The 26,884-nt window shown below is 37.1% G+C and overlaps 1 protein-coding gene across 2 annotated transcripts; it reads right to left on the bottom strand.

Moving 5' to 3' along the window:
- Window positions 1–329: 329 nt before the first annotated feature.
- slc27a4 (solute carrier family 27 member 4) lies at window positions 330–26,566 on the bottom strand. Of its 2 annotated transcripts, none has more exons than XM_067398238.1 (13): window positions 26,256–26,566; window positions 23,448–23,609; window positions 20,415–20,809; window positions 18,478–18,636; window positions 17,510–17,579; window positions 17,316–17,407; window positions 16,928–17,037; window positions 15,230–15,439; window positions 14,787–14,913; window positions 13,050–13,187; window positions 12,800–12,964; window positions 11,268–11,414; window positions 330–4,890 (listed from the first exon to the last, which is right to left on the bottom strand). In XM_067398238.1, exons 2-13 carry the CDS (start codon window positions 23,606–23,608, stop codon window positions 4,733–4,735), a joined length of 1,932 nt encoding a protein of 643 aa, XP_067254339.1. In that variant the 5' UTR covers window position 23,609; window positions 26,256–26,566; the 3' UTR covers window positions 330–4,732. The 2 variants fall into 2 exon arrangements, with proteins under 2 accessions (XP_067254339.1, XP_067254340.1); XM_067398239.1 differs by lacking the exon at window positions 26,256–26,566 and adding an exon at window positions 25,034–25,524.
- Window positions 26,567–26,884: the final 318 nt, after the last annotated feature.

Genomic DNA, 26,884 nt, shown 5'->3' with positions numbered 1-26,884 from the left:
ACAGCCAGGGATTGTGGACTATTCAGGGTGCCAACCACATTAGCTCCTCCCCCCTCAACAATCCAGCCTATCGCATGCCAGAACACACATCTAACAGAAGGACCATTCATTGAAGGTCATGTTTAAAACATAAAAATATTAAGATTTCCAGGCCACAAAGTCATTTAAATGTTCTTTTATGAATCTTAACTCAAAATGATTAAACTTCAACTAAAATTAAAATGTAATAAAGAAACAAAATTTGAATAAAAACTATAAAAGTATCTGAAAGAAATACTGCTTTCTATACAATAAAGTAAATAAACAGGAGCGACTGCAGAGAATTCATATATATTTTTTATTAATATGGATTCTTGGATGCCATTGTTTTGAAAGAGCATGATTTACAGCTAGTCTTTAAGACAAGAGGACTTCAGTGTGACGCGGCACACCTCACACACCTCCTCTACATAAACACACACACACACACACATACATACACCGCCAGCTTACTCATAGTTTCCACTTCTCATCTGCCTCTGCATGTTGTTCCTGAGTACTGAACAGAAATAGACAAAACAAAAGTGCATTTATGACCAGTCTTTTGAGAAGGGCGACAAATCGGTACAAATCTGATTTCTCTAACTAACAAAAAATCTTCATTGGCTTTGGTGCTCAATAAAACAAGATATAAATGATATAACTTATGTTGCTTGAAAATGGTCCTTTGTAGCTTTAAAGCCATTGACAAAACAAATAACAAAATCCACAGTAAATAGGTTAAACATAAAACATTAGATATCCCTCATTATCAATGAAAACATATTGGTGCAATAACAAGATTTTTGGATGGAAAATCAGGCATTCTGAGCATGAGGTGGGAAGGTTTGTGGAATGAGGCCTGAATGAGCATCACATCCTAGTGGACAGACATGAGAACAACATCGCATTTCCAGCACAAGGAGTGTCACGTCATCTCGAAAAGAAACCGACACACACTTGCACACACATAAACAGTTCCTTTGAAACATGTTCAGACTGAAAACAGAAAACAAAATGACTGTTTTTTGTGCTGCAGTGGGAAAAACCTCTATTTAAAAAAATAAATAAATACAAAATTATTCACAGCACTGGCTTTTGCATTTCACACTGCTAATGCCTTTACAATACATGAAAAAAAAGTCATTAAGTCATAAATAAAATGCAGAAATCTCTCAAAACCGATATAATTAATGTGGAAATTATTGAAATTGAAGGTTGTTTATGTGTGTCTGCAAGTGTCTTTGTATGAAACTTTAAAGGGACAGTACATCAAAAACGGTCATCGTTTACGGACTTTTATGTTGTTCCAAACATGTAGGACTTTATTGGAACACAAAACAATATTCATTCACATTCTAAAAAAGACAAAAAGCACCATAGAAGTAGTTTTAAGTTGTAATTTACCGATAATCTTCTTCTCTGTCAAAAAAAAAAAAAAAGAAAAAAGGGCATTTTAATGCACCAGGATGATGTCAATGCGACTCTACATTTTAAATAATTAAAATGGAGAATGACATTTGAAAGCTGAAATGGAGGTAGATTATCAGTTTTCTCACATAAAAGTATCATATGGCTTCAGAAGTCATTTGGATTTTTGTGTCCTTTTTGGAGGTTTGGAACAACATGAGAGAGAGTAAATGCTGACAGAATTTCCATTTTGGGGTGAACTGTTCCTTTAATTAACAGAAATAAGGAGGAGCGCCTCAGCAAAAGCTCCCCGGTGAGGATCCTTGCTGTCATAGGACACAAACGCTAACACACAGTATCGTGAGAGAAAGAAATGTTTGTAGAGAAGATTTCAGACATCATATTGTGTCTAAAATATAACTCGGTGCATAAGATGCATTTTCCCTCTCTTTCACACACCCAGAACAAACAAATAAAACAAGCTTAACGGAGAAATAAAGCTCAACCCATAACAAATCATTACACATCATTCTTTTACAAAATTAAAAAAAAAAAAAAATCCAAGTAATAAAGGAAAGGACAAACAACAAAATAAAAACAGGAAAAGAATATTGATGGAGACAACTGCATCTGATTAGCTGACTAATAAATGACATCACTGCTGCACCCTTGGCTGGAAAGACAAAATGACCTGTACAGCTATGTGGCTGACATTACATCCCAAAAGAAAAATATATTTTGGATCAATAAAAAATGAAGTCCTTTTTTACACTGTTGTACTAATTTCACGGAGCCCTGCACATGACATGCAAGAAGAAAAAAAAAAAAATCATGTGCACAATTTACTATTTCTTTCCCTTGATTTATAAATCATGTGCATGACTTATAAATTGAAAGAACGAAATAGTAAATCGTGCATACGATTTAGCCTACTATTTTTTTCCCTGCATGTCATGTCCAGGGTTCCGTATAATTTAATAATCATAATGAAAAAAAAAATGTCCTGACAAGATGTACTGTAATACAGTATTAAGGACAATATGTTTTGTCATTATGGCCACAAGAATGAGATTCTCATGACCATAATGAGATATAGAGAATGAAATGTAAAATTGATTTTTTTACTGGTGATTTTTTGTCATTATGGTAATGTGAATGAGATTTTTTTTGTCATTACGGTAATGAGAATGAGATTTTTTTGTCATTACGGTAATGAGAATGAGATGTTATTGTCATTCTGATAAGGAAAATGTTTTTGTCATATATTCACAGTAATGTGAATTAGATTTTTTTTTTCATATGGTATTGAGAATGAGATTTTATTGTCATTACGATAATAAGAATTTGATTATTGTCATTACAGTAATCATTGTCAATATGGTAATGGGAAATAGCATTTTATTGTCATTATGGTATTAAGCAGGTAATTTGCATTTTAGTGTCATTATGGCAATGATTTTTGGCATTACGTTAAGGCAAATTAGATTTTTTTGTTATGGTAATGTTAATGAGAATGAAATTCTATTGTCATTAAGGTATTGCAGATTCTATTGTCATTATGGTAATGAGAATGAGATTTTATTGTCATTACGATAATAAGAATTTGATTACTGTCATTACTGTAATCAGAATGATTGTTACAATAATGAGAATGCGATTTTTAATGTCATGAAGGTAATGTGAATTTTTTTGTCATTATAGTAACAAAAATGATATTTTTTGCACTACAGTAATGAGAAAATCCTTATTTTTAATGAATATAATGGAAAAACATTGTAAAATAGGCTTCGTTTTTTATGCAAAATATAATCTTTTTTCTATTATTTGGTGAAGTATGTTCCTCATGAGACTCGCTCATATAATGCCAACACAGTTGTATGTTTTCCCACATCTGTGCTGTACGTTAATATACAGTGGCCAAAACAGTGACTGGAGAAATTCAAGTGCTGTCACACAAAATCATCTCATCACACGTGCACACACATTTAAATACTTGCTACGATATAAATAAATAATCAGCTGTCAGTGGGCGAAGGGGAACAGGAAAGTTCGCAAGAGGTGATGGTGCAAAATACACATGGAAGGGAAAGGATGCCCATAGATGTAGTGCTGGACACTTTGCATGATGGGAATTTTCATGGGAAGGGAGTATAAGCTAGGTCTAGAAAATAAACTAGCTGTTTAAGAGATGTGGAGGAGACATCCAGGGTCAGTTAGTGTAATGATACAGGACAAGGGCACTAACACTATGTGGTGACCTGACAGTAAGGCACAGTGCTCTGTTTGCATCAATCATTCATGCTGCTGAAAGAAAAACTAAAACCCAGATGACAGATAGCCTACATCACTTTCCCTTCACTCTACTTCGCTTCCATTCTCTTCATGTCACGAAGCAAAGACGTTTTTTAGGTCTGGCGCCACTTCGCAGACGGGGAGGATGTTCACTCTTTAGCACCAGAGTAGTATACTACTTTCATTCACCTCTATGCAAAGTCCACTATAGTGTCCTGTAGAGAGTCCAGGAAGTCCTCGCCGGAATCGTAACGGTCGTCATGTCTAGCAAAACGGAGCGAACCCACGAAGCCCGCTCTGCACAATGTCGCACTGGGCTGTTCGGTAATAGACATTAGCGAAAATCAGCTTTCATGATGACAGTAGCAGTGCAATCATGGATGTCTTCAACGCAGCATATAGATTCATATCTTGTAAATAGATGATGAGCTATTCTACAACTTAAATATATTTGGTGCACATTGAAAAACAGCATTGATCAAGACATGGCAGCTGACAAGTGCGCAGCCAGTGCTGGGTTTGTATTGCACGTCGATCCACATGGTTTGGTCAGGGCTTGAGGGCGCATTTACGATGGCAGTCGCTTGTCAGATCCGCCAAAATGAACGTGTGTCAGTCCCGAATCCTGTAGCCAGGCGAGCATTGTGCAGCTGAGGCAAAGGGAAAGCTTTACCATTTGACAAACGTGTATTTGGTCCTTTTGTGCCTTTCCTTGCAGTTTGTTTTTGTATTATTGTTTGCTAAATTGCTTAATTTTTTTGTATTCTTCATTTTTGTTTTGTTTTCAAGATGGCTGAACACCACCTCAGTCCCATCTCGGTTGTAAGAGAGGTGGGCTTTGAGAATGAATGAATGAATGATTCAACAGGGGCTTGAATATGTGGCCAGAATGCGTTCCTGCGGCCCCTCACTGTTTTTGCTGAGGTAACGAGGGGCGGAGTGATGAGGGGGTGGGGTTTGAGGGCTGTTGAAGGCGGGGTGGTGAGGGAACGGGTGGGGGTTGGCAGTAGTCTCATAATTTCTGCTTTCCTGAGACAATGCTGCGATGGAGCTCAACATTCAGCTCCACATATTGTCCCTTAGTGCAGTCCAGGAAGTAGAGTTTGTCAGAAACGACACTGGGGTCGAATCCGTCCCGTCGCATTTCTGTCTTCTGGAATTTGAAAGTCCCTGAAAAAAAAGAACATACTTAGAATTTTATACTATGCATCTTAATTTGATCAATGACAGTTTAAAGCAACACTGTAACTTTTATGTGTTCAAAATTTACAAAATGTATATAATGAGCAAGTAAGTAAACTGACGTAATCTCTTGCAGGATCAAAAAAAATTCAAAGGTCTCCCAAAAGTTTTAAAAACGAATCAGAGATTAATTGTTAATATCGTGAATATGTTCTATCGTCATTTTATTTCAGCTAGTTCGACAATAGATCCCAGTAATTCGATGATTACTGATGTACAGGAAACTGACGAGTCGATAAATCACAGGAATTCAGAATTATTCTCTTTTACGCCTATACTGTCCACCCAAGTTTATAAATTACTTTTAAATTTATATTGTAAAAAAAAAAAATTCAGGTGGGTCAGATAAAATAGAACCTTTTTTTTACGGTTTCTGTGGATATTATTGCTGAACCTATTGCATTGATTTTTAATTTGAGTCCATCTTCTTATGTAATTCCACCTTCTTGGAAATCTTCTAGGGTTTTGCTGTTATTAAAGGGAGGAGATCCTTCTGAATTGAATAACTATCACATTTCTAGACTGCCGGTTTTAGCAAAAGTGTTTGAGTCCCTGGTAAATGATTCATTAAAAGAATACTTAGCTTGACATTATACATTGCCTGGCCCAAAAAAAAGTCGCAGTTTGGATTTTAATTGGCAAATACTTAAGAATCTATGAATGGATCATCATTACAGTGATTATTATGTTTCTAGCATGTTATATGTTTGGCAACGGTTCTTTTAACCCTTAAAGATGGTGTGTGTAGCTTTTCATTTCTTGAACAACCATGTAGGAAGACACATCATGGCCATATTCCAGGATGACAATGTCAAGATTCACCAGGGTTAAAATTGTGGAAGAATAGTTGCGAGAGAGCATGAAGAATAATTTTCACAAATGAATTGGCACCTCTGAGTCCAGACTTTAATTTCATTGAAATTCTTTAGGATGTGCTGCATTAGACTTTACAGAGTGCTCACCGCTTGCATTGTCAACACAAGATCTTGACCAAAAATCGATGCATCTCTTGATGGAAATAACATCACAACATTTATTTCCATCGAGAGGCGCATTATTTTTTGGTCAAGATCTTGCATTGACCATTGACAAACATAACATGCTAGAAAAATAATAATCACTGTAAGATGATCAATCCATAGACTCTTAAGTATTTGCCCACTAAAATCCAAACAGCGACTTTTTTTGGGCCAGGCAGTGTATTTTAAATGAATTTCAATTAAGATTTAGGGCAGGCCATAGTATGATAAAGGCTGCTACACTAGTAAGTAATGATTTAATCACAGTTCTTGACAAGAGACAGCATTGCACTGCCTTATTTATCAACTTGACAAAAGTGTTTGACTTTGTGGATCATACTTCATTGTTACAGAGGCTTAAAAGTATAAGTCTGGGTAATTTGGCTTTGAATTGTTTTAAAAATAATCTATCGAACAGAATTCAAAGAGTTTTTATAGATAACTATACCTCAGCCATATAAACAGTTAAGAAGGGCATTCCGCAAGGATCCATATTGGCACTACTTCTTGTCGGGAGCCCTTTCTTAATATTTATTGAACATGGTGATATTAACAATATAACAGAGGTGGATCAAACTGCTTGATCAGGGTATATATTAATGTGCACTATATTAACCCTACTTTATAGCACAAGTATATTGTTAATATTAATTGTGTTGTATTGTTAACTTGCTCTCCCAAAGTACATATTGTAGTAACCCACTGCTGGTTTGTGGTGTTATACAATTTATGCTGTATAGTCAATTCAATTCAATTCACATTTATTTGTATAGCGCTTTTCACAATACATATTGTATAGTCTTGTGTTGTTTTTTTTTTAAAAATTAATTCTCCCCCTTGTTGTTACAGACATGTAATGTACATTGTTAGTTGTGAGTGTTCATGAAAACTCAAAAACAGCATTGAGACAGGAAAAAAAAAAAAAAAATTATATACTTAATAATGTTAATCTTTCCTTCCTATGACGGGGCGGGATTAAATGCTGTATAGTTTGTTGTGCATTGCTGGGTGCACACCACAAGATAATTGGGCAATCCTAGGTAATGTCCCAATTATCTGGATGGTTCTACAGATTATCTTATCAGATTTTCCTGTGGTGTGAGGTGTTTTAAGAGTGATTTAAGAGAATCTGCTCGGAAGAATGTCGGAACCGCCCTGAGCACACTGTATAATTACAATCAGAAATCCTGATGTGTGGGGGGAACCCCGAGGACAAACGCGCGCATGCTCTGGAGATTATCACGTGATATGAAACAATATTCAATCAGAAAGTGAGCTGACAGAAAACGGAAGCATAACAAACGCATTCATGGCACAGCACAAAGTAAAGACCATGTTCCCGTCGTCTCTATGACGTTACCTAAACCCTTTTCTTTTTTTTTCCTGTGAACTTTCTGTCAAAATCATTCCAAAACACTCTCATCACAATTCCTTACTGCCTATTATCAGCCATGTTTATTCTGAAGTCTCAAGAGAATTTGCGAGATTTCCTGTGTTTACAGTCAGGACCTCTGGTTGAAAATCTGTTCATGTGTGGTGTGCTGTCTGTGTCACATCATGGCACACCACACACTATAGGATAAAAAAAAATTTGTACTCATGTTTGTGATCTCTCACATTTTGAAAATCTTATAAGATTTTAAAAATGTTTTAGTGTATACCCAGCTTAACCAAAAAAAACAAAAATATCCAGAAAAAGGGGAAAAACACAGTTCTTTTAAATTTTAAATAAGCCTGAAATACACCAGAAGTGTATGCTTTACTAGTTACAGCAGGTCATCAAAAAAGAATAGAAAAAAGCACTCTTATAACATCTACAACATATCATATACAGGTGCTGGTCATATAATTAGAATATCGTGAAAAAAGTTCATTTTTTTATTGTAAATTATTTTTAAAAATGAAACTTTCATATATTCTAGATTCCCTACATGTAAAGTAAAACATTTCAAAAGTTTTTTTTTTTTTTTTATGTTTTTATTTTGATGATTAGAGCGTACAGCTCATGGAAGTCCAAAATCCAGTATCTCAAAATGTTAGAATATTTCCTAAGATCAATCAAAAAACGAATTTTCAAAACAGAAAAGTTCAAGTTCTTTAAAGTATGTTCATTTGTACACTCAATACTTGGTCAGCAGCACATATTACAGCCAATTACTTGCTCTAGCACAAATTACAGCATCAGTGAAGTGTGGCATGGAAGTGATCAGCCTGTGGCACTGCTGAGGCCCTATTGAGCCTTCAGATCATCTGTATATTGTTGGATCGACTATTTCTCATCTTTCTCTTGAAAATATCCCATAGATTCAGGGGTCAGGCATGTTGGCTGGCCAATAAAACTTGGAAGTGGTTTTTGCACTGTGGGCAGGTGCTAAAGTCCTGCTGGAAAAGGAAATCAGCATCTCCATAAAGCTTGTCAGCAGATGGAAGCATAAAGTGCTCCAAAATCTCCTGGAAGATGACTGCATTGACTTTGCACTTGATAAAACACAATGGACCAGCACCAGCAGATGTCACGCCCCCCCAAATCATTACTAACTTCAGAAACTTCCCACTAGACTTCAAGCAGCTTGGATTCTGTGCCTCTCCAGTCTTCCTTCAGACTCTGGTACCATGATTTCAACATGAAATGCAAAATTTACTTTTATCTGAAAAGAGGACTTTCGACCACTGTTCATTGTCCAGTTCTTTTTCTCCTTAGCCCAGGTAAGATGCTTCTGACGTTGTTTCTGTTTCAGAAGTGGCTTAGTAGTCCTTTTCCTGAAGATGTCTGAGTGTGGTGACTCTTGATGCGCTGACTCCGGCTTCATTTGACTCATTGTGAAGCTCTCCCAAGTGTTTTAATCGGCTTTACTTCACAGTATTCTCAAGCTTGTGGTCATCCCTGTTGCTTGTGCAAGGCATTTCTTCCTTCTAGTCAACTTTGCATTTAATATGCTTTGATATTTCACTCTGTAAACAGCCACCACATTCAGTAATGACCATCTGTGACTTACTCTCTTTGTGGAGGGTGTCAATAATTGTCTTCTGGACCATTGCCAAGTCAGCAGTCTTCCCCATTAGTGTGGTTTCAAAGAACAAGAGATACCCGGAATTTATACTCTAGGGATGATCATTTAATGAAACTCAAATGTAAATATTCTAATATTTTGAGATACTGGATTTTGGACTTTCTTTAGCTGTACGCTCTAATCAACAACAACAACAACAACAAAAAAAAACTTTTGAAATGTTTAACTTTACATGTAGGTAATCTAGTATAAATGAAAGTTTCATTTTTTTAAATAATTTACAATAAAAAAATTAACTTTTTCACGATATTCTAATTATATGACCAGCACCTGTATATAAAGACCACAACATAAACACTGTCATAGTTCATCAGTAGTATATCATAAGCAATTGCTTGGCATAAATGTACAGTATTCATTGACGGAGAACTGATCTGAAACCGTGAGCCTTTAGAACGTGCAACAGTACAATGATTTTACTTTAAATGTGGAGAAATAATGGTGTGTTCTGTACATTCACAGTAAAGTTGTTGCATGGTTGCTCGTTCTACAGGCTCACAGTTAGATCATATCGCGATACCTGTTTTTTTCAGTCATCCTAAAATAATATTTAAGACTTATGCTATACTATTTAATATATTTAGGACTTTATGACCATAAATTTGATCAAATTGAATTTGAGATATTTTAAGGACCCACAGAAATCCTTGTTATATTTAACAGAAAAACAGCACTTTAAATATTTTAATCCTCTAAAGAGCAATGCTTTAGATATGGACACAATGCAACATTGCATAATTTAAGGTGAATTAGGGTGCGTTCACACTTTGTCATGTTTGTTTCGATTAAAACGAACTCTGGTGCGATTGCTCAGTTAGTGCAGTTCATTTGAACATCTGTGAACGCTGCCATCCGAACCCTGGTGCGCACCAAACAAGCGGACCGAGACCGCTGAAAAGATGGGTCTCGGTCCGCTTCCAAACGAACTCTGGTGCGGTTCGAATGATATATGAACGCAACACGGACCAAAGACATGTCACCGAACCAAAAACAGGAAGACAAGACCCTAAAATGGACAGAATCCTCACGCATGTCGGTTTTTCTCTAGTCATAGGGTGCTTCTCAATATCCCTCCTCGTCTCCTCGCTCCTCCATCCTATGACCCGGAAAACAATCGAGCTCAGCCATCTTGAAGGACATCTCAATTCTCTAATCGCACCGTGAGGAGGCGAGGAACGAGGAGTGAGGAGGCTTTCCTGAGGAGTCATGAGCGAGGATACACAGGTGCATCCTTTGCGGAAGTCTTTTTCATCGAGTAATCTGACGCACGCATAAATTCTCCTCCCCCTTCTTATCTGTCACAATAATTTAAATGTATGCTTTACTTTTACAGATTAAATAAACTTTATATCTCATATATTTCAACTAGGCATCTTGCTTTATTAATATTTATTATATTTTTTTAAATAACCAAACTTTAACAACATGTGGGTAGATCCCTCGAGCACAGCTGATGACGCTTTGAAGTGACTCTAAAGGGAGCGAGGATTTATCATTTCACTTGATTCAATTCCTCCGTCCTCTCGTCTTTTCCTTGCATCCTTCCCTCGCATCCTGGAGGGGTGGAGCTAAGACGCGAGGAAAGGAAGCAAGGAAAGGAAACGAGGATGCACAAATAAGAATTGAGAAGCACCCATAGACACGAGTTTGCCCATGACAGGCATCAGACGCGCATCTCCACGCAGCAGATCATTTGTGTGTATGACGGATGGATCCAGCTGGCCAAAATACCATCACATGCAGGCTATGCACCGCTACACACACACAACGAGTGCATTTACTTCAGCACACAGCATTGTTTTGGATGTTCGGTAAGTTCCGTCTCAAAATAGGCAATACGTCATAAAATCCGACCAATCACGTTGTGAATATACCTCTATGCCTGAAGGTTTGGTATCTTTTGGTTAGGTGATAAAATTGCCAATCTGAACGCTAATCGGACCAGGACTAAATGTTTTTTCTTCTTCTTTGGTCCGGACCAAATTACCCAAACGAACCGAACTACAACGCACCCTTAGAAAGCACCGATAAATTACTGGTGAACAAATAACTTGGAGCATGGAATATTTACATTTTGGTTTCCATTCTAAAATTGGATGGGACTGTTTCTGTGATATGCAACATCGCCACCCTTAAACAACAATATTCATCAGACAGGAGTCAGTTAGCAGTCTGTGGGCTGTCTGAGGCTGAGATTAGGTGTGCCATATCTCACCTGTTTTGTTCACTTCTGGTAGGAAGCGCAGAAACACGGGCCGGGCATAAGGTGGCAGGGCTTTCTCCAGGTCTCTGCTAAACTTCGCCAGGTCTGTGCTGTGGTCTGGGTCTGCTATGGCCGCCATCCCTGCCTTGCCTTCGGCACCTGAGAGAAAAAATAGTCCATACGCATCACACAAAGGCAACCTCAGGCTCTTTAATAAACCTCAGAGGAAGCTGAACTGCATAAGCCAAACCTATAAGCATAAAGAGACACTGAGCCACTGCAGATTAAAATAAATTGACTAAGGAGATCATTGCCTGGCCAGGTTATATATATATATATATATATCACTGGTCCAAGCACAGACTACAATGAACTACTGAAGACAGGAAGAGAACCAGTGGTGTTACATTACTGAACAGCTACTCCCAAGAAAACAGATTTGTTTATTAGGTGTTATCTCATTACATTTCATTCATTCTGCAATGCAAAGATTAGATGCATTCTCAGCACTACCACAAGAGGCACTATACCATCCATATGTATAACCTGCTCCTTTTCTCTTCTGTAGTAAGTTCTCTTTGAGGAAATCTACAGTTAGTTAGCAAGCTGGTAAAATCTGAATAATAACATCTGACTTAATGGCACAGATGTTTTGAAAAGGTGGGATCACATTTTTTCAAAATTTCACAGACATTGCCTATTGTCAATAGTGTAGTGATGTATAATGTTTAAATTCAATATTTGCAGTATTGTGTGTGTCTGTTCATGCTAACATCAAAGCTAAAAAATTGGATTAATAATTTCAAAATCTCACATAGACATTTTTTTGTGTCATTGGTTTATGGATTTGCATTTAGACTCTTAAAACATTTTGATGGTTATCAGTATATGATGTATGCACATATACATCTACATGTTGTAGACCCACAATTCCAAATCTGCTGATGTCTTTGTTTTGAAGGTGAGTGTATTTTTCAGCCGGCAGTCTCAAATGTACCAAGCTATATTCAGCACTCTGCTGCTATTCCTTTATAGATCTAGTGTAAGCAAAACCAGAGCCAGGCCAAGAGAAGACTTTGTTTGGCTGTGCATTCCCAGAATCCTTCAGGAGCTGCTGCAGTCAGCTTTGTTCAAATTAATTATTCTCATCTCCGCAGAATGGCTGGGCACCCGATGATTCATGTTACTTCAAAACACTTAAAAGGACAGTTCACCGCAATAAGACTTTCTTTAGAGATGCTCTCTTGATTATCCCAAGATAATTTTAAACTTAAATCTTAAATCTTATCATTTGCATTTATTTATTTGGCAATTAGTCATGTATCTGCATGGTTTTTAAAACTTAAGTTTTTTTTAAGACCTGCACAAATAAAATTAAAACCATATGAGTGGGGTAGGGCAATGGTTTTAATTGGTGCTGCACGGTGATTTGCATATTTTAGCTGAGATTTTCTTAAACAGGAAGAAATGTAATTGGTGGGAAGACAAACAAAGAGAAAGAAAGAATAAAAACAAATAGAAAAGGTAGTGAAATGTGCTGTTACCTGGCACCTCCACTCCATACACCACCACATCTTTCATGTCCAGCAGGCGGCTCAGCGTTCCCTCCACCTCGGTGGTGGAGACATTCTCTCCTTTCCAGCGAAATGTGTCTCCTGTGCGGTCTTTGAAATACATGTAGCCATAGTCGTCCATCACCAGCACGTCCCCTGAGAAAGAAGAACAACTTCTATTATCTAGCTGCGTCTATGTAAGTAAGAGTGCGGCTGTGTGGAGAGTTTCAAAATACAATACCTGACAGATATGCGCTATCTCCCTTTTTGAAGACATCTTGGGCAACTTTCTTATTAGTGGCTGATTGATTGACGTAGCCGTCAAATCGTCTGAGGGGGTCGTTCTGAATGATTCGGCCAACCAACTGACCAGGTTCTCCTGAAAACAGAGTAAGGAAATGGACTTTAAATAATATTTTTGCATTTTCTGTAATATTGTTAAGACCGATATATCAGTTCATATTTGGCATTGTTAATTATAGGTATAGGCTGATAAGTTGTGTTTGGCTGATAACTGTCAGAAGCGGGACATTTATTTTGACAGAGCTAAGAACGTCTGTGTCTCAACATCTGTGACACACCAAGGTGACGTCAAAAAACAGCTGACTGTGTTGTCACCTCACGTCGGCTCCATCTTGGACTACAGGACTACATAACTGTCTATATCAGCAGGTATCAAGTCAAGCCACCTTTATTTATATAGCGCTTTTACAGTGCAAATTGTGTCAAAGCAGCTTTACAGTGATAACTGGTGTATAATTTTGGCTGCACAGCAGCTCTTAAAGAAAATGGTGTCATTGTCCAGCTTAAGTAAATTCAGCATTGATTCATTCCGTTTACGAATCAATAGTTATTAATTTAGTAAATTTATCTATATTAGCACTGGAGTAAACAGTGATGTCATCATCCAGCTCAGTTCAGTTCGCATACAATGGTGTCAATGCAGGCAGATCAAAACACTGTTGAATATCAAAAGTCAAGTGTCCCCAACTAAGCAAGCCAAAGGCGACAGCGGCAAGGACATCAGGTGGCAAACAGGTGTTAAAAATGGAGAAAAAAAACCTTGGGAGAAACCAGGCTCAGCTGGGGGGGCAGTTCTCCTCTGGCTAACAGCGAACAGTGCTTTATTATGATTCAGGCAGCTATCATAAGTCCGATTGGGATCACAACAGTCAAAGTATTCAAGGTATCAATAGTCTATGCTCATCAGCCAAAAAGGGAAATCGAAACTAGGACTGCAGATACATAAACCGTGAACAAAGCTGCACTATCATTTTTAATATTAATTGTGCTGAACGTTTTCTTCATTCCCTGGAGGCTCGCTATGAAAATATTTGCGTATTGGAATGCTCTGTTAAGATGACATAAAATTAAAACTGCCTTCTTTCTGTGCCGTCTTGACTTCTTTGCTCGCTTTCATCACTTTTGCTTTTATTCTCAATATTTACTAGGCAAACTTTGGGCCCCTTAGTACCAAGTGAGCATCGTTTAAACGCCACAGCCTACCTGAGTATTGTTGCTGACCATGTCCATCCCTTTATGACCACAGTCTACCCATGACAGCTGCTTCCAGCAGGATAACACTCAATGTCATAAAACTCAAATAATTTGGTTTCTTGAACATGACAATGAGTTAACTATTCTCAAATGGCCTCCACAGTCACTAGATCTCAATCCAATAGAGCACTTTGAGATGTGGTGGAACGGAAGATTCGCATCATGGATGTGCAGCCGACAAATCTGCAGCAACTGTGTGATGTTATCATGTCAATATGGAACAAAATCTCTGAGGAATGTTTCCAGCACCTTGTTGAATCTATGCCACGAACAATTAAAGCAGTTCTGAAGGCAAAAGGGGTCCAACCCGGTACTAGCAAGGTAGATATGGGCATTGGCCATCAAAAAATCCGTATCATCTACCACTAACTTTCTGTCTGCTCACCTGTGTACTAAGCATGAATGTAAGGAAGTACTATACCTGGACCACAAGGGATACAGACTCCATCGGGTCCTCTGATAAGCTCCATGGTCTCCTCGTCCACTTTGACTAAGCGGATGGGATAGAAGTAGGGAAGGATTCGGCTGTTGAATCCACAGGCACCCGTCTGCAGTCAAAACATCATATGTTCGTTACAATCGCCTCACACACTTCAAAACTAAATACTGTATCAAGCAAAATAAACCTGGTTTCAGCTAGACCTGAAATAGCCCATAACCACCTGTGCTTGATTATTGAACATATTGTAGATGGCCTTGTAAAATTTATGGTAATACACAGAGCTAATTGCCGGAACCCCTGAAAGGGTATATATATCCTTTTCCACACGCATTATCTGCTATTGCGAAGGTTTACAAGTGTGTCCTACTGATAAAAGCTGTTTACAGACACTTAGTCTAAAGTGCGTTTTTGTCAGGACAGACCTTGTTGTCGAAGTTGCCCAGGCTGCAGTTGCACTCGGTGGCACCGTAGAACTCTGCGATCTGTGGTATGTTGAAGCGGTTGGTGAATTCCTCCCAGATGGACTGGCGAAGGCCGTTACCGAGGGCCATGCGGACCTTGTGTTGGTGCTCTGTGTCTTTTTTTGGCTGGTTCAGCAGATAGCGGCAGATCTCGCCAATGTACTGCACGATCTGAGACCAAAAATTATTTTTAAAAAAAAAAAAACTTTCCATACAACAACACAACTTCAATTTGCAATCACACAGCTATAACATTAAAGCTGAGGTCTGGAAGTCCTTGGTATATTTACTGGATGTACAATAAATTGAGTATGATTTTGTTTGCATTGTAAAATTATGCAAAATCATGAACATTGCAATTATTTTATTGCTCTGCTCTATTTAGCCATGAAAGACCTTGTCAGGAAGACAACTCTTTTGACTCCTGAGTGTGAGCAAAACTCAGTAACAAAAATGTCAGTAGTGTTTAGAGCTGCACGATTAATTGTTAAAAGATCACAATCTCGATTCGTAAACCCATGCAATTTTATTCCTTAATGACAATGATTCAGCTTTGTCTATGAAACCTTTGATAAATAGCCTAGGCTATGATCACACATCACAGTGAATACTCAAATATGCATTGGCGCTGCTGCTGACCCAGAGACAGCAGTTATCATGTAAATGTATGAAACAGCTTCACAGTCTTTTTAACCACACAGTATCATTATTTCTGTTACAATCATTCAGATTATCACAGAAGTACTGGGATAAAAGTTCAGATATAAACACTGATGTCTACAGTAGCGATCAAAATGGAGTAAATCACCTTTGAAAGTAACTTGATGCTTCAAATAAAGGTGTATCAATTACATCATGTGACGACAAGTGACTGTTAAAAAATGTATTTGTAACTGAACCATACATTCCAGAGATTTGTTCAAAAACTCTGATTAATCCAGAAATGAAACAATGAAGTCTTCATGAGTGAGTAGTAAATGACATGCTATTTTGTTTAGTAGACTATTCAGAATCATGGAAGAATTGTGATCTCTATTTTAAACAAAAATCATTATTCTTAATTTATGCAGAATCGTGCAACTCTAGAAGAGTTCCACTCATTCCTGTGAATCAGTTCTTTTAAACAATCTGATGCAAAACACTGATTCAATTATTTTTTTGTGTACTAACTCAAAAGGAAGACATTCAAAATGTATAAAAATGAATACTGCTGTTTATTATTATGTATTGCTATATAACCAACATGTAAATGCAAGTAAATATAAAATATAAATCTTCATAACATATTCTTACTCTTCATCTTAAAAAATAAAACATAAAAGAGCCTATATACAAAAAAAAAAAAAAAATGAAAATGAAAATGAAAAATTCACAGATATCACATTTTTATACATACTATCATTTGAGGTCTATAATTTTTTAATGTTTTTGAAAACAGTAATATTGTGGAAGATTATAACAATTACAACAGTTTTCTATTTGAATATTTTATAAAATGTCATTTCTTTCTGTGATTAAAGCTGAATTTTCAGAATCATTACATCAATCTTCAGTGTCACATGATCCTTCTAATGATTCTAATATGATGATTTGATGCTCAAGAAACATTTATTATTATTATTATTAATTCCATAACAATACATATATTCCATTACTCACCGTGCAATTGTATTTGATACAGTCATCCCAGAACTTTGATGCACTGAACTTCTTCCTGATCACTACAGTCATTCCATGGATCAGACACTGTCCAACTCCCACTATGTTTCCTGCCACAGAGAACAAACAACTCTGACCTCAGAACAAACTTATTGATTAGCTACTTCCAGATTAAAGACTCACCAACACCTACATAATTCGGTTAAACCAATAAAATATAAAACAAAGCTATTTTTCTCAAAACAGCATTGGACTCAAGGGTCTTCCACCAAAGATAAACATCCACCAAAACAAGCCACAAAACTCGCACAGGAAGTAGCCTGAACCAGACTGTGACAGGAAGTGCACATATCATGAAGGTGTAGATCAGCCTGTGTTCATGATGTACCTGCTGAGTGATAAAGTGGTAAGCAGTCATAAAGCACATCCTCAGACTTCATCCTGAAACCATAGTACACCAAGGCAGCCATGCGGTAATACCTGAGGGAAGAATGCAGAAAAGACAGGGAGCCTAATTCATTGAGAGAAAAAAAATAAGGGAGACTGTAAGAAATGTAGAAAATTAACATGACACACACTTACCGGCTATGTACAACAATAGCAGCTTTTGGCATCCCAGTGGTTCCCGACGTGTAAATGTAAAAAAGGCGATCTAGAAGCAAAGAAAAACAAAAACTATTAAAAATCTAGTTGGTAACGTGATTTATGGGCCAGATTTACTAACATCTTGCACCAGCACAAACCCTCTTTTGTCATTAAAAACTACTATCACGCAGTTATTTTTGTGGCTGAATTAATTGCATATGCATTTGTAGGAGTTTCCCTTTCAGACGCAAAATTTATGGGAGGAGAGTATTTAAATGAATCATGCATTGTGATTTACTAAGGTTTACGCTAGTCAATTTACAGGTATTTGCGCCATTATTTAATGCCCACAAAAAGCTTTTTTTTTTTTTTCATTTGTACACTGTCAGTTGATCAGCCTCAGAACTTTCCATTCCCACCGGTGCTTTTATGGGATTGCGGTATACACTATATTATACATATACATATACACATATATACATATATATATATATATATATAGTGGCCACAAATTAAGAATTAATTCCCTCATTTTATACATTTGTTTCCTCATTTTGGTTAAATCATGGTCAAGAATTTAGATTTAATTCCCTCGTTTTATTAAATTGTGGCCACATTGTAATATTTTGTTCCTTTGTTTTAGTTAAATCAAAATGATGGAAAGAATTAGTACAATGTGGCCATGATTCATTAAAAGGAGGGAATTTATTTATTTTATCATTTTAAGTCATGGGAACAAATTCTCAATTTGTGGCCAAGATATATATATATATATATATATATATATATATATATATATATATTTGTCTCTATGCCATGTGTGGGGCTCGATAATAATACAACATTCAGCATGAATCGCAATACAATATTTCAGACAGGGTCCCTGTTTTTTTTTTTTTTTTTTTATGTTTTTTAAGGTCTGAAATGGTGGGGGTTAGATATAAGTCTATGTTTGATAGTCTTGCCTGTGAAGCTGCGATCTGGTTGTCTAGGCTGGTTTGTAGGTGTTGCCTCCAGCAGCGGCTCTATATGCTCCGTCCCTTCAGGAACCCGCTTAGGGTCCCATTCTCCAGAGCAGAACAGCTTAACAGTCTTTCCCATGGAGCTGTGCACCTCACACATTGCTGAGAGATTTAAAGAGAGAGAGAAATAGATGAAGTAACCATCACAGGCACAAATAATGTGACAAAATGAGCCTAGAAAATCCTTCAGAAGAAGCACAGGACAAATGCCCGGCAATGTTAAATCAATAAGAAACGAAGCTGACTCAACATGGCATGTTTTATGAGTCAGTTTCCAATTACTTAAGAGACAACTAAGAAACTCAATTTCATTAGGATTTCACGGCCTTTCGTGACCTCTGGTACGAGTTCTCTTTGGTGCAATGACGCTCTTCCACAATGAGTTACGCGCAGTGACCTCTGCCCATGATAATTCTGTACCAAGTGCTACTCATTCATTGTTTCTCTAGAGTACACACACTAAACTTTGTCCAAGTGCCACTTCCTTATTTGCTTCTTGTAGTGTGTCACTTTCGCTTGCAACACTTCTGAACTGTTGCCTTAACTGATACTATATTGAGGCAACAACTCTTATTCATAAAATATAACCCTGAGGCCCAAAGTCAACATGAAATCAAAACTGACACTATTTACATTATTGCTACGCATTCTTGGTATTATTGAGCATCAGTGCACATCATTAAAAAAAAAAAAAACTTACAAAGACATTTTTTATTTAGACAAAATGTATTAACTTGGTACACCTCCGAAACGCATTGTGAAGTTTTTAGTTAATCAGTTTGTTTCAGTAATGGGAGAAACTTAGCTTTTCTAAACATGGGCAGTGTCCGAAATTGCCCCCTATACCCTTAAATAGGGCACTATTTGAGAAAACAGCCATTTGTAGTGTCTGGATAGTGGACATTATCAAGTGCACTCATTCAATCCCATAATGCACCACAATAACAAGTGTACAACCAATGTACGCTCAACGGCTTGAGAATACCTATAATGCACTGTGCGAGTCATGTGCAGAATGAATTCCAGCGTCTGACCAGAAGATGGCGTCCGCAGATCCTTCCATCCATTTTTTTAACCGCTGGTCCAATGTGGCTACAGCGTAATATCATACAGGTATAAATTCCTTTTGAATTGATCATTACATTTTTTAATTAAGGTTTATACATGCTAGTTTCCACGACAGAGTTCAAGATAAATCTTTTCATTACTACTAGAGCTGCCAGTTTGCTACAGTAGCAAATATTTATTAAACAGAAAGCACAAACTGTGCAAAAGCAGCAGCCCTTCCGCCACACTCAGTGTCCGAATTCAGTCTCTCTTTTTCATTTACTCCTTCAAGTGGTCTATATTAGTGGAGTAATGTGGGGAATAGTGAATATGGGTATAGGGGGCGATTTCGGACACAGCCCAATTTTATTAAACTGTAGGGCCTGTTTTACAGAGCTTGGTTAATCAGGCCAGTAAGAGACTATTAACTAAAACTCTTCCTTTTTAATATACAAATGTGTCATTAATAATGTCTACAAATGTATAAAACCATATAGACACTGTTTCATGGGTTCACAGAGATCATCGCCCCCTAGTGGGGAACCATTGAAATTGTGATACGTTTTGAAACAGTTATGATGTAACAAAGCTTTGTTTAATGAAATCATGTGACTTTGGCAGTTTGATACATGCTCCAAATCACTGGTTCGAAACAAATGATTTGCAAAGGTTTCGAAACTTCATAAAGCATGTTTCGAATTCCCCCATCACTAGTTTGTTTATAAAGTTAATCACTGCTGTGGTTTAACTGCTATAAATTATGAGTATAGCTTGGGAAGCTACAGTTTCAAAAAAGATTTCTCATCTTTGATAACTATCGTAACACTTCTCACCATCTGTTAGCTCACTGCCGAACACCACGGCTTTGGCACTGGAGATGTTGACACAGTGAACCAGGGCCTCCAGTCTCAGATTGAAGTTGATGAGTGCTGCCTCCACTCCGATCTTCGCCATGCCTAGCCAGAGCCCCACATACTGAGAGCGATTCTCCATGAACAGAGCCACCACATCGCCTTCCTTGAAGCCACTCTGGAGAAAAAAGTTAGCCACGCGGTTGGAGTAGTCGTCAAGCTCCTGGAAGCTCCATTTCTCACCCGTTCCTTCGAAAATCAGAGCCGTCTTGTCACCGTATTTCTTGACGGACTTGGCAAAAAGTTTGGGAACGGTGTTGCGCTCACGAAGGTGCTTTTTGACATTCAGCTTTACCCTCAGCAACACACTGGCTGCACTGTAAAAGAACACAGAAGAATTGATTTGGATGGGCAAATGGTATCTGGACATTCTTTAAAACATCTCCTTTTGAATTTTGAGTGATCTCTTTATTTAAAATAGATACACTATTTTGAAAGTTTGGAATAATTAGGATTTTTTTAAATGTTTTTGAATGAAGTCTCTTCTGCTCACCAAGGCTGCATTTATGTGATCAAAATGCAGTCAAAAACAGTAATAGTGTTATTATAGTATTATTATAATTTTAAATCGCTGTTTTCTATAATAATATATTTTAAAATGATGGATTAGTAAATTGTTCCTGTGATGAAAAGCTGAATTTTCAGCATCATTACTCCAGTCTTCAGTGTCACATGATTTTTATCAATGTTGAAAACAGTTGCTTAATGCTGCTTAATGTTTGTGGAAACAGTGATACATTTTGTTTTCCTTTGGATTCTTTGATGAATAAAAAGTTAAAAAGAACATTTTTCATTTGAAATAGAAATCTTTTGTAACATTATAATGTCTTTAACTGTTGCGGTTGCAATTTAATGCATCTTTGATGAATAAAAGTATTAATTTCTTTTTTTATTTTTGTTTTTGAAAAATTTTACTTTTACCCAAAACTTTTGAATGGTAGTGAATCATGGTTTCCACACAAATATGAAGCAGCAAAACTGTTCATTGTTAATATTAATAAGACATGTTTCTTGATCTTCAAAACATCACATTAGAGTGATTTCTGAAGGATCATGTGACACTGAAGACTGGAGTAATGATGCTGAAAATTCAGCTTTGCCATCCCAGGAATAAATTACATTTTTAAATATATTCAAATAGAAAACAGTTATTTTAAATTGTAATAATATTTCACAATATTACTGTCTTTACTGTATTTTGATCAAATAAATACAGCTTTGGTGAGCAGAAGAATTTTTCTCAAAAACATTATTATTATTATTATTATTTTTAATTATTCCAAACTTGACAGGTACTGTACTCTACACTATTTTGTACATTTAGTGTGTAGGTTTAATGCGTATAATCATCTGTTTAATGGTAATGGTGGTGATTCGGGTTTCATCAACTTCTTGCTTAAGTAACAATAACAAATCTGTAAGTGGCAGGAAGTAGTTTGTGTATGTTTGAGCACACAAACACTGTCACATTGCTAAAAGCAATGATCCCTGTCCCATAAGAGTTCTTATGTCCATTAACAGCTATTCTAAAAGCCTCTGTCCTCCAATCCAGGCACTTACAGAGTAATCTGTGCTGTTGAAACGATAAACCCACACCCGCAGGATCTGAAGTCGAACTGAATTTCATAACCCCCAGCACTCGCTACAACCAAAACTGGGACTGCTAGCAGAGGTTTTGCCTTGTTTGCTATTCAAAAACAGAAGTTCACACCTCAGAGTCTTAAGATACTTAGCAATCATGCTTCAGATTACTCAATTCACATTTCAAAATCTTCACCCTTTGAGAAAACAAGCTGAACCTGCCTGGAACAACCCAGAAACCCACTTCAACCACTTGTTCCTCTTAACAAACCCATAGCTCGTAATACAGGACTGTGCGGTTGTATTTGTAGAGGAACTTCTTTTACTAGTATCTGTTCAGCCTGATTGAAAAGGCCCATAAGAATGTATTATGTGATCTTTATTCACAAAACCACATCTATAGATATAAATCAGATTTCATCTATAAACTTCTTTATAAGTCTTATAAGACTGTCAGACTTAACACATTAATAAACAAAATGCAATATTTTATGTTGTTCCTTTTTAAGACTTAATTTGACATATCGTTTTCATTTATAAAGTTATGTAGAAAGTTGTTATATCAGTAAATACATTATAATTTTTACTATTATTATTTTTATAAAAACATACTGTGCCTACGTATGGATTTATTCATCCGCTGTTTTCTTTTTAAATGGATGAGTTAAACCAGATAGTGGGGAGAAAAAACAAAAAACAGGTGTCTAACTTTAGTTTGTTTGTTTTTTAACACCATGCCAGCTGCTTTCTTTTGTCAAAGTATTGTAACTTTTACTTTGTGACAATTCTTATTTTTTATGGAATATTGCAGTATTTATTATAAATGTTTTATAAGTGCACATAATTTTTTATATATTCATGTGCCTCGTTGAGATCCACCAATAGCAAATAGCAATCATCCAACCATCCAATCAATTCCCCAAGGACAAAATCAAGCCCTGTCCTACATTTTTCTCGTTCCAGAAGCCGTTTCATTTGGATATACATCATAATACAGAAAAAAGGGACTATCACAACTTCAATTTCATACAAATTTAATTTAGTTTTCCTAAAAAATACATTTGACAGGCAACGAGCTCTGACATATTGTGAGGGTTAGAAAACTCATTCAATACGGTTTAAAAACATCCCAATATGCAACTCATAAGTTGGTTGAGAAAATGTCCAGAATGTGCAAAGCTGGAATCTAGACAAAGTGTGGAAAGCTAAAACAAGATAGTTTGGATTTATTTGACTTTTTTTTGTCACTACAGAATTTGCATGCATTCAATTGGTGTATTTCAGAATTTTGCTGACTTTTTGAAAAGTATTAAAAATATATACTTTGTAAAATATATAAAAAAGGAAAGCTAAAATTATAACATAAAAACTTACTGCAAATCGCGGTATATGGTCTTTGAAAACACCTGGATGGACTTCCATCCTCCAGAACCCAGGTAGAAAATGAAAATGGATGGTAGAACCTGGAACCAGGGCAGGCCGAGGAACAGCCGGAGAACGAAGAAAAGGGCCGTGGTGCACGCCAACCGCAACATCCTGACACACACAAAACTGTCATTAAGACAGTATCACCTGACCTGACAACATTTCAACATCATTTATCAACACTTCATTATTGCATTAACATTTTATTGGGCCTGTGTGATATAAGTCTTAAACAATAAAAAAGACCTTGTTCTTTGATAAAAGTTATAACATAGTCATTATAAACCTGATAATTACAATGGTGGATATGCAAAACTCTTGCCTTAACCCACCAGAGCCAGAGATTAACACAAGACACCTATAAGACTAATCATATCAAGACAAGATAGCTGTTGAAGAAAAAAAGATCTTTGACCTTGTAAATGTATGTTAAAGGTATACCAGTACAGAGTACTTATATGATCTGGGAGAAAAGTCAGTATCTTAGGTTTCAAAATGTGTTTGTTGGGACAGTAAATTAAACATTTGTATTGAAATACTGCTGTCCGTCACACATTTTATATATTATGAAGGTTATTGTTACACGTAATGATGGAGGATGATTTTTATGTTTCTGTATCTCTGATGTGCAAAGAAGATAGATACAAACAATGTGAAAAAAGGTGACAAAAACATTGGAAATGGTAATTCATTAAAATGCTCCTTTACATTAAAAGGCATTGACGTGTTTTCCTGCCCTTCTTTTCCACTAAAACACATGTAAGGTAACTAGGGTGGATTGGGTGTCAGTAAGGGAAGGCAACAGAGCTATTTGATCTGTACTATCTTTTCCTACAGCTCATCTGAATGCAGCAGAAGCTTAGACCTGCTGAATTACCACAGTCACTCACATCACATGCTCACCCATATAGGGGAGACCGGGGCTAGTTGTCACAGGGGCTTTATTGCACTGACTGTAAGGGTTTAAGTCAAAAGAATAATTACACAAATGTATGCTTTTATCGCAGTCGTTTTGTATGTTGTTTCAACCATCTTGTTCAATACTGTCTATAAAGTATCTTATAAAGCAGGAGATAAATATGAGTTACTTGTATTTTAACATTAAAACTCACTGTGTATGATCTTTGAAAACACATAGATTGGTGATATACATACATGGTACTACACAATACAACCACTCTGAAATACATTTAGGCAAGAATCTAAACCGCATAATGCATATAGCTGTGTTATTATGAATAATTTATTTACTGATAATTATGCAGGCAGCTTCATAATTATATTTATCAACGTTCTGTTGACCACACGTTTATCTTGTCCTTTTTTACAGCTTCATGAATTGTTTTTGTGTCCCATATGTGTTCATATTTGCGGAAAAGCCATTAAATAGAGTTTCCATTGTGACAACTTGCCCCATATCTAGTGTAACAACAAGCCCCGTTGTAGGTAAACGCGTGTGGAAATAAATAAAATGTAAAATACGTTGTATTCAAGAATTCAAGGTGTTTCTATACAGAAACACATTTAAAACCTACTCAGGGAAATGTTCACTTTCGTAAAAGTGTGGCAACACAAAGATAATTCGCCATTTCACGCATTCTCAATCTAATGACTGACAGAAACGATGGTCACACATCGTCATCATCATCGTTGTACGTTTTCACTGCAGCGGGGAAATCCAACAATGTGCGGCTGTCAATCGTGAAGGATGCTGGAGAGGATCCAGCCACCTCGCATGGTAACGTCTGTTCGGTCCTGTAGCCGTGTGTGCGGACGCAAGACAAAACGACAGACGTCCTGTGGGTGCGGATGGATATTAAAGCGATCATCATCACCAGGCGAGGGTTACCGCAGAGCCCTGGTTCGTTGCTCCAGCCCGGAAATCTGAGCGAGCACATTGGATTGTACAGACTCATTTGAGCGACTCGGTTCTTTCGAACAGTTCGTTTCAAAGATTCAGCGATTCTCTTACGCCATGATCACACGTTCGAGGTATTACATCCTATTGCCGTTTAGAGCACAAATAACTTGCATTTAGAATAAACAATACTAAAATTCGCATCTCCCAGTTGAAACCGTTTTAGCTTGTTATAATACATGTATTATAATCAACTGTGTTTGAAATGTGTGTTGATAAAACTGTCATACAATCAAGCAAACATACTTCAGAAACGTTTTACCTGCAATATTTGATATTTTGGGCTCATTCTGAATCAAACATGTCAAGAACAGTGAGTCCGGACATATTAAGTCCGATTCGTGAACGAACAATTCAGTCTGTTTTAGTGATTCGGTTGAAAAGAACGAGTCGTTGGAGAATCGTTCATCACTACAGCATTGCAGTACACTGAGCTTCGCTCTACTGTTACAATCACTAGATACATTATAAAGGAATTCACACAGTCAGGCAAAACATTATAGCATGTGTCTATATGACCAAGCGTATATCAGTTACGCTGCGTTATTTGCTGTGCGTGTTTTATATTTGAAAAAAAAAAAAAAAAACCAGTGCGGATATCTAGCATCCTATATCCCTTTATCTTGATTATGAACAATTAAACCGTTACATATGATACCTCATCCATCACCAAACATAAAAAGGACACCATTTATGCTGTTGTTATTTTAAAAATCGGTAAACGCGTCTTTAACTGGCAGTTGACAGTTGCGATCATGACGATTAATGATACAGGAGATTCCGGAAATGGACAATGGTTAAAATATTTAGAATGTAGGTGCCTGTGGTCCAGGAAATACCTCAATATTGGTCTCCGTGGTCACAATAACGTGTGTATAATGGCAGAAGGGGAACCTGTTCCGTACGATCCCACCTTGATCGGCTTAAGCGAAACCTCCACCGCGTTTACCTGCGCTGATACACACGCGCCGGTGTGTAACGGCCGCACGCCTGCCTTTTACCTAATTACCGCGGCTTCTTTGGTAGACTTTGCTCCCGTTTATTTCATTTTTCATTCTTATCTGTTATCGCTTCATTGTAACGTTGGCTTGCAGCGCTGGTAATTCCAATGACCTTATAATTTTCTTACTTGAGCCCGCCTTCTCTCTATTCGCCGGTGCTGCTGTGTATACATTGATTGACAGCTCTTTGAACCAATGGCGTTCTCGGAGCGCTGCGTTTCGCTCAATAAAGGCGGGGCTTAAAGTCCTGTCGAGGAAATGTGGCCCAGCCAGCGAATCATCACGACAGTTTCCACCCGGTAGTTGCAAAGCAGCATTGCAGGACCATGAGGCATGATGGAGGAGAAGGAGGGCTTTTGTCAGATATCTGTCCATCTGCTGGCCGTTGTAATGGCAGAAACAGCTGTTTGTGTAAATTAAAATGATGTAATTCCAACGTGTTATGAGACATACTTTTTACTTTAATA

This window comes from Chanodichthys erythropterus, chromosome 10, assembly GCF_024489055.1.
Source record: "Chanodichthys erythropterus isolate Z2021 chromosome 10, ASM2448905v1, whole genome shotgun sequence".
Classification (NCBI taxonomy): domain Eukaryota; kingdom Metazoa; phylum Chordata; class Actinopteri; order Cypriniformes; family Xenocyprididae; genus Chanodichthys; species Chanodichthys erythropterus.
Note: the sequence above shows the minus strand (reverse complement) of the source record. Positions and strands in the feature narration are given on the sequence as shown.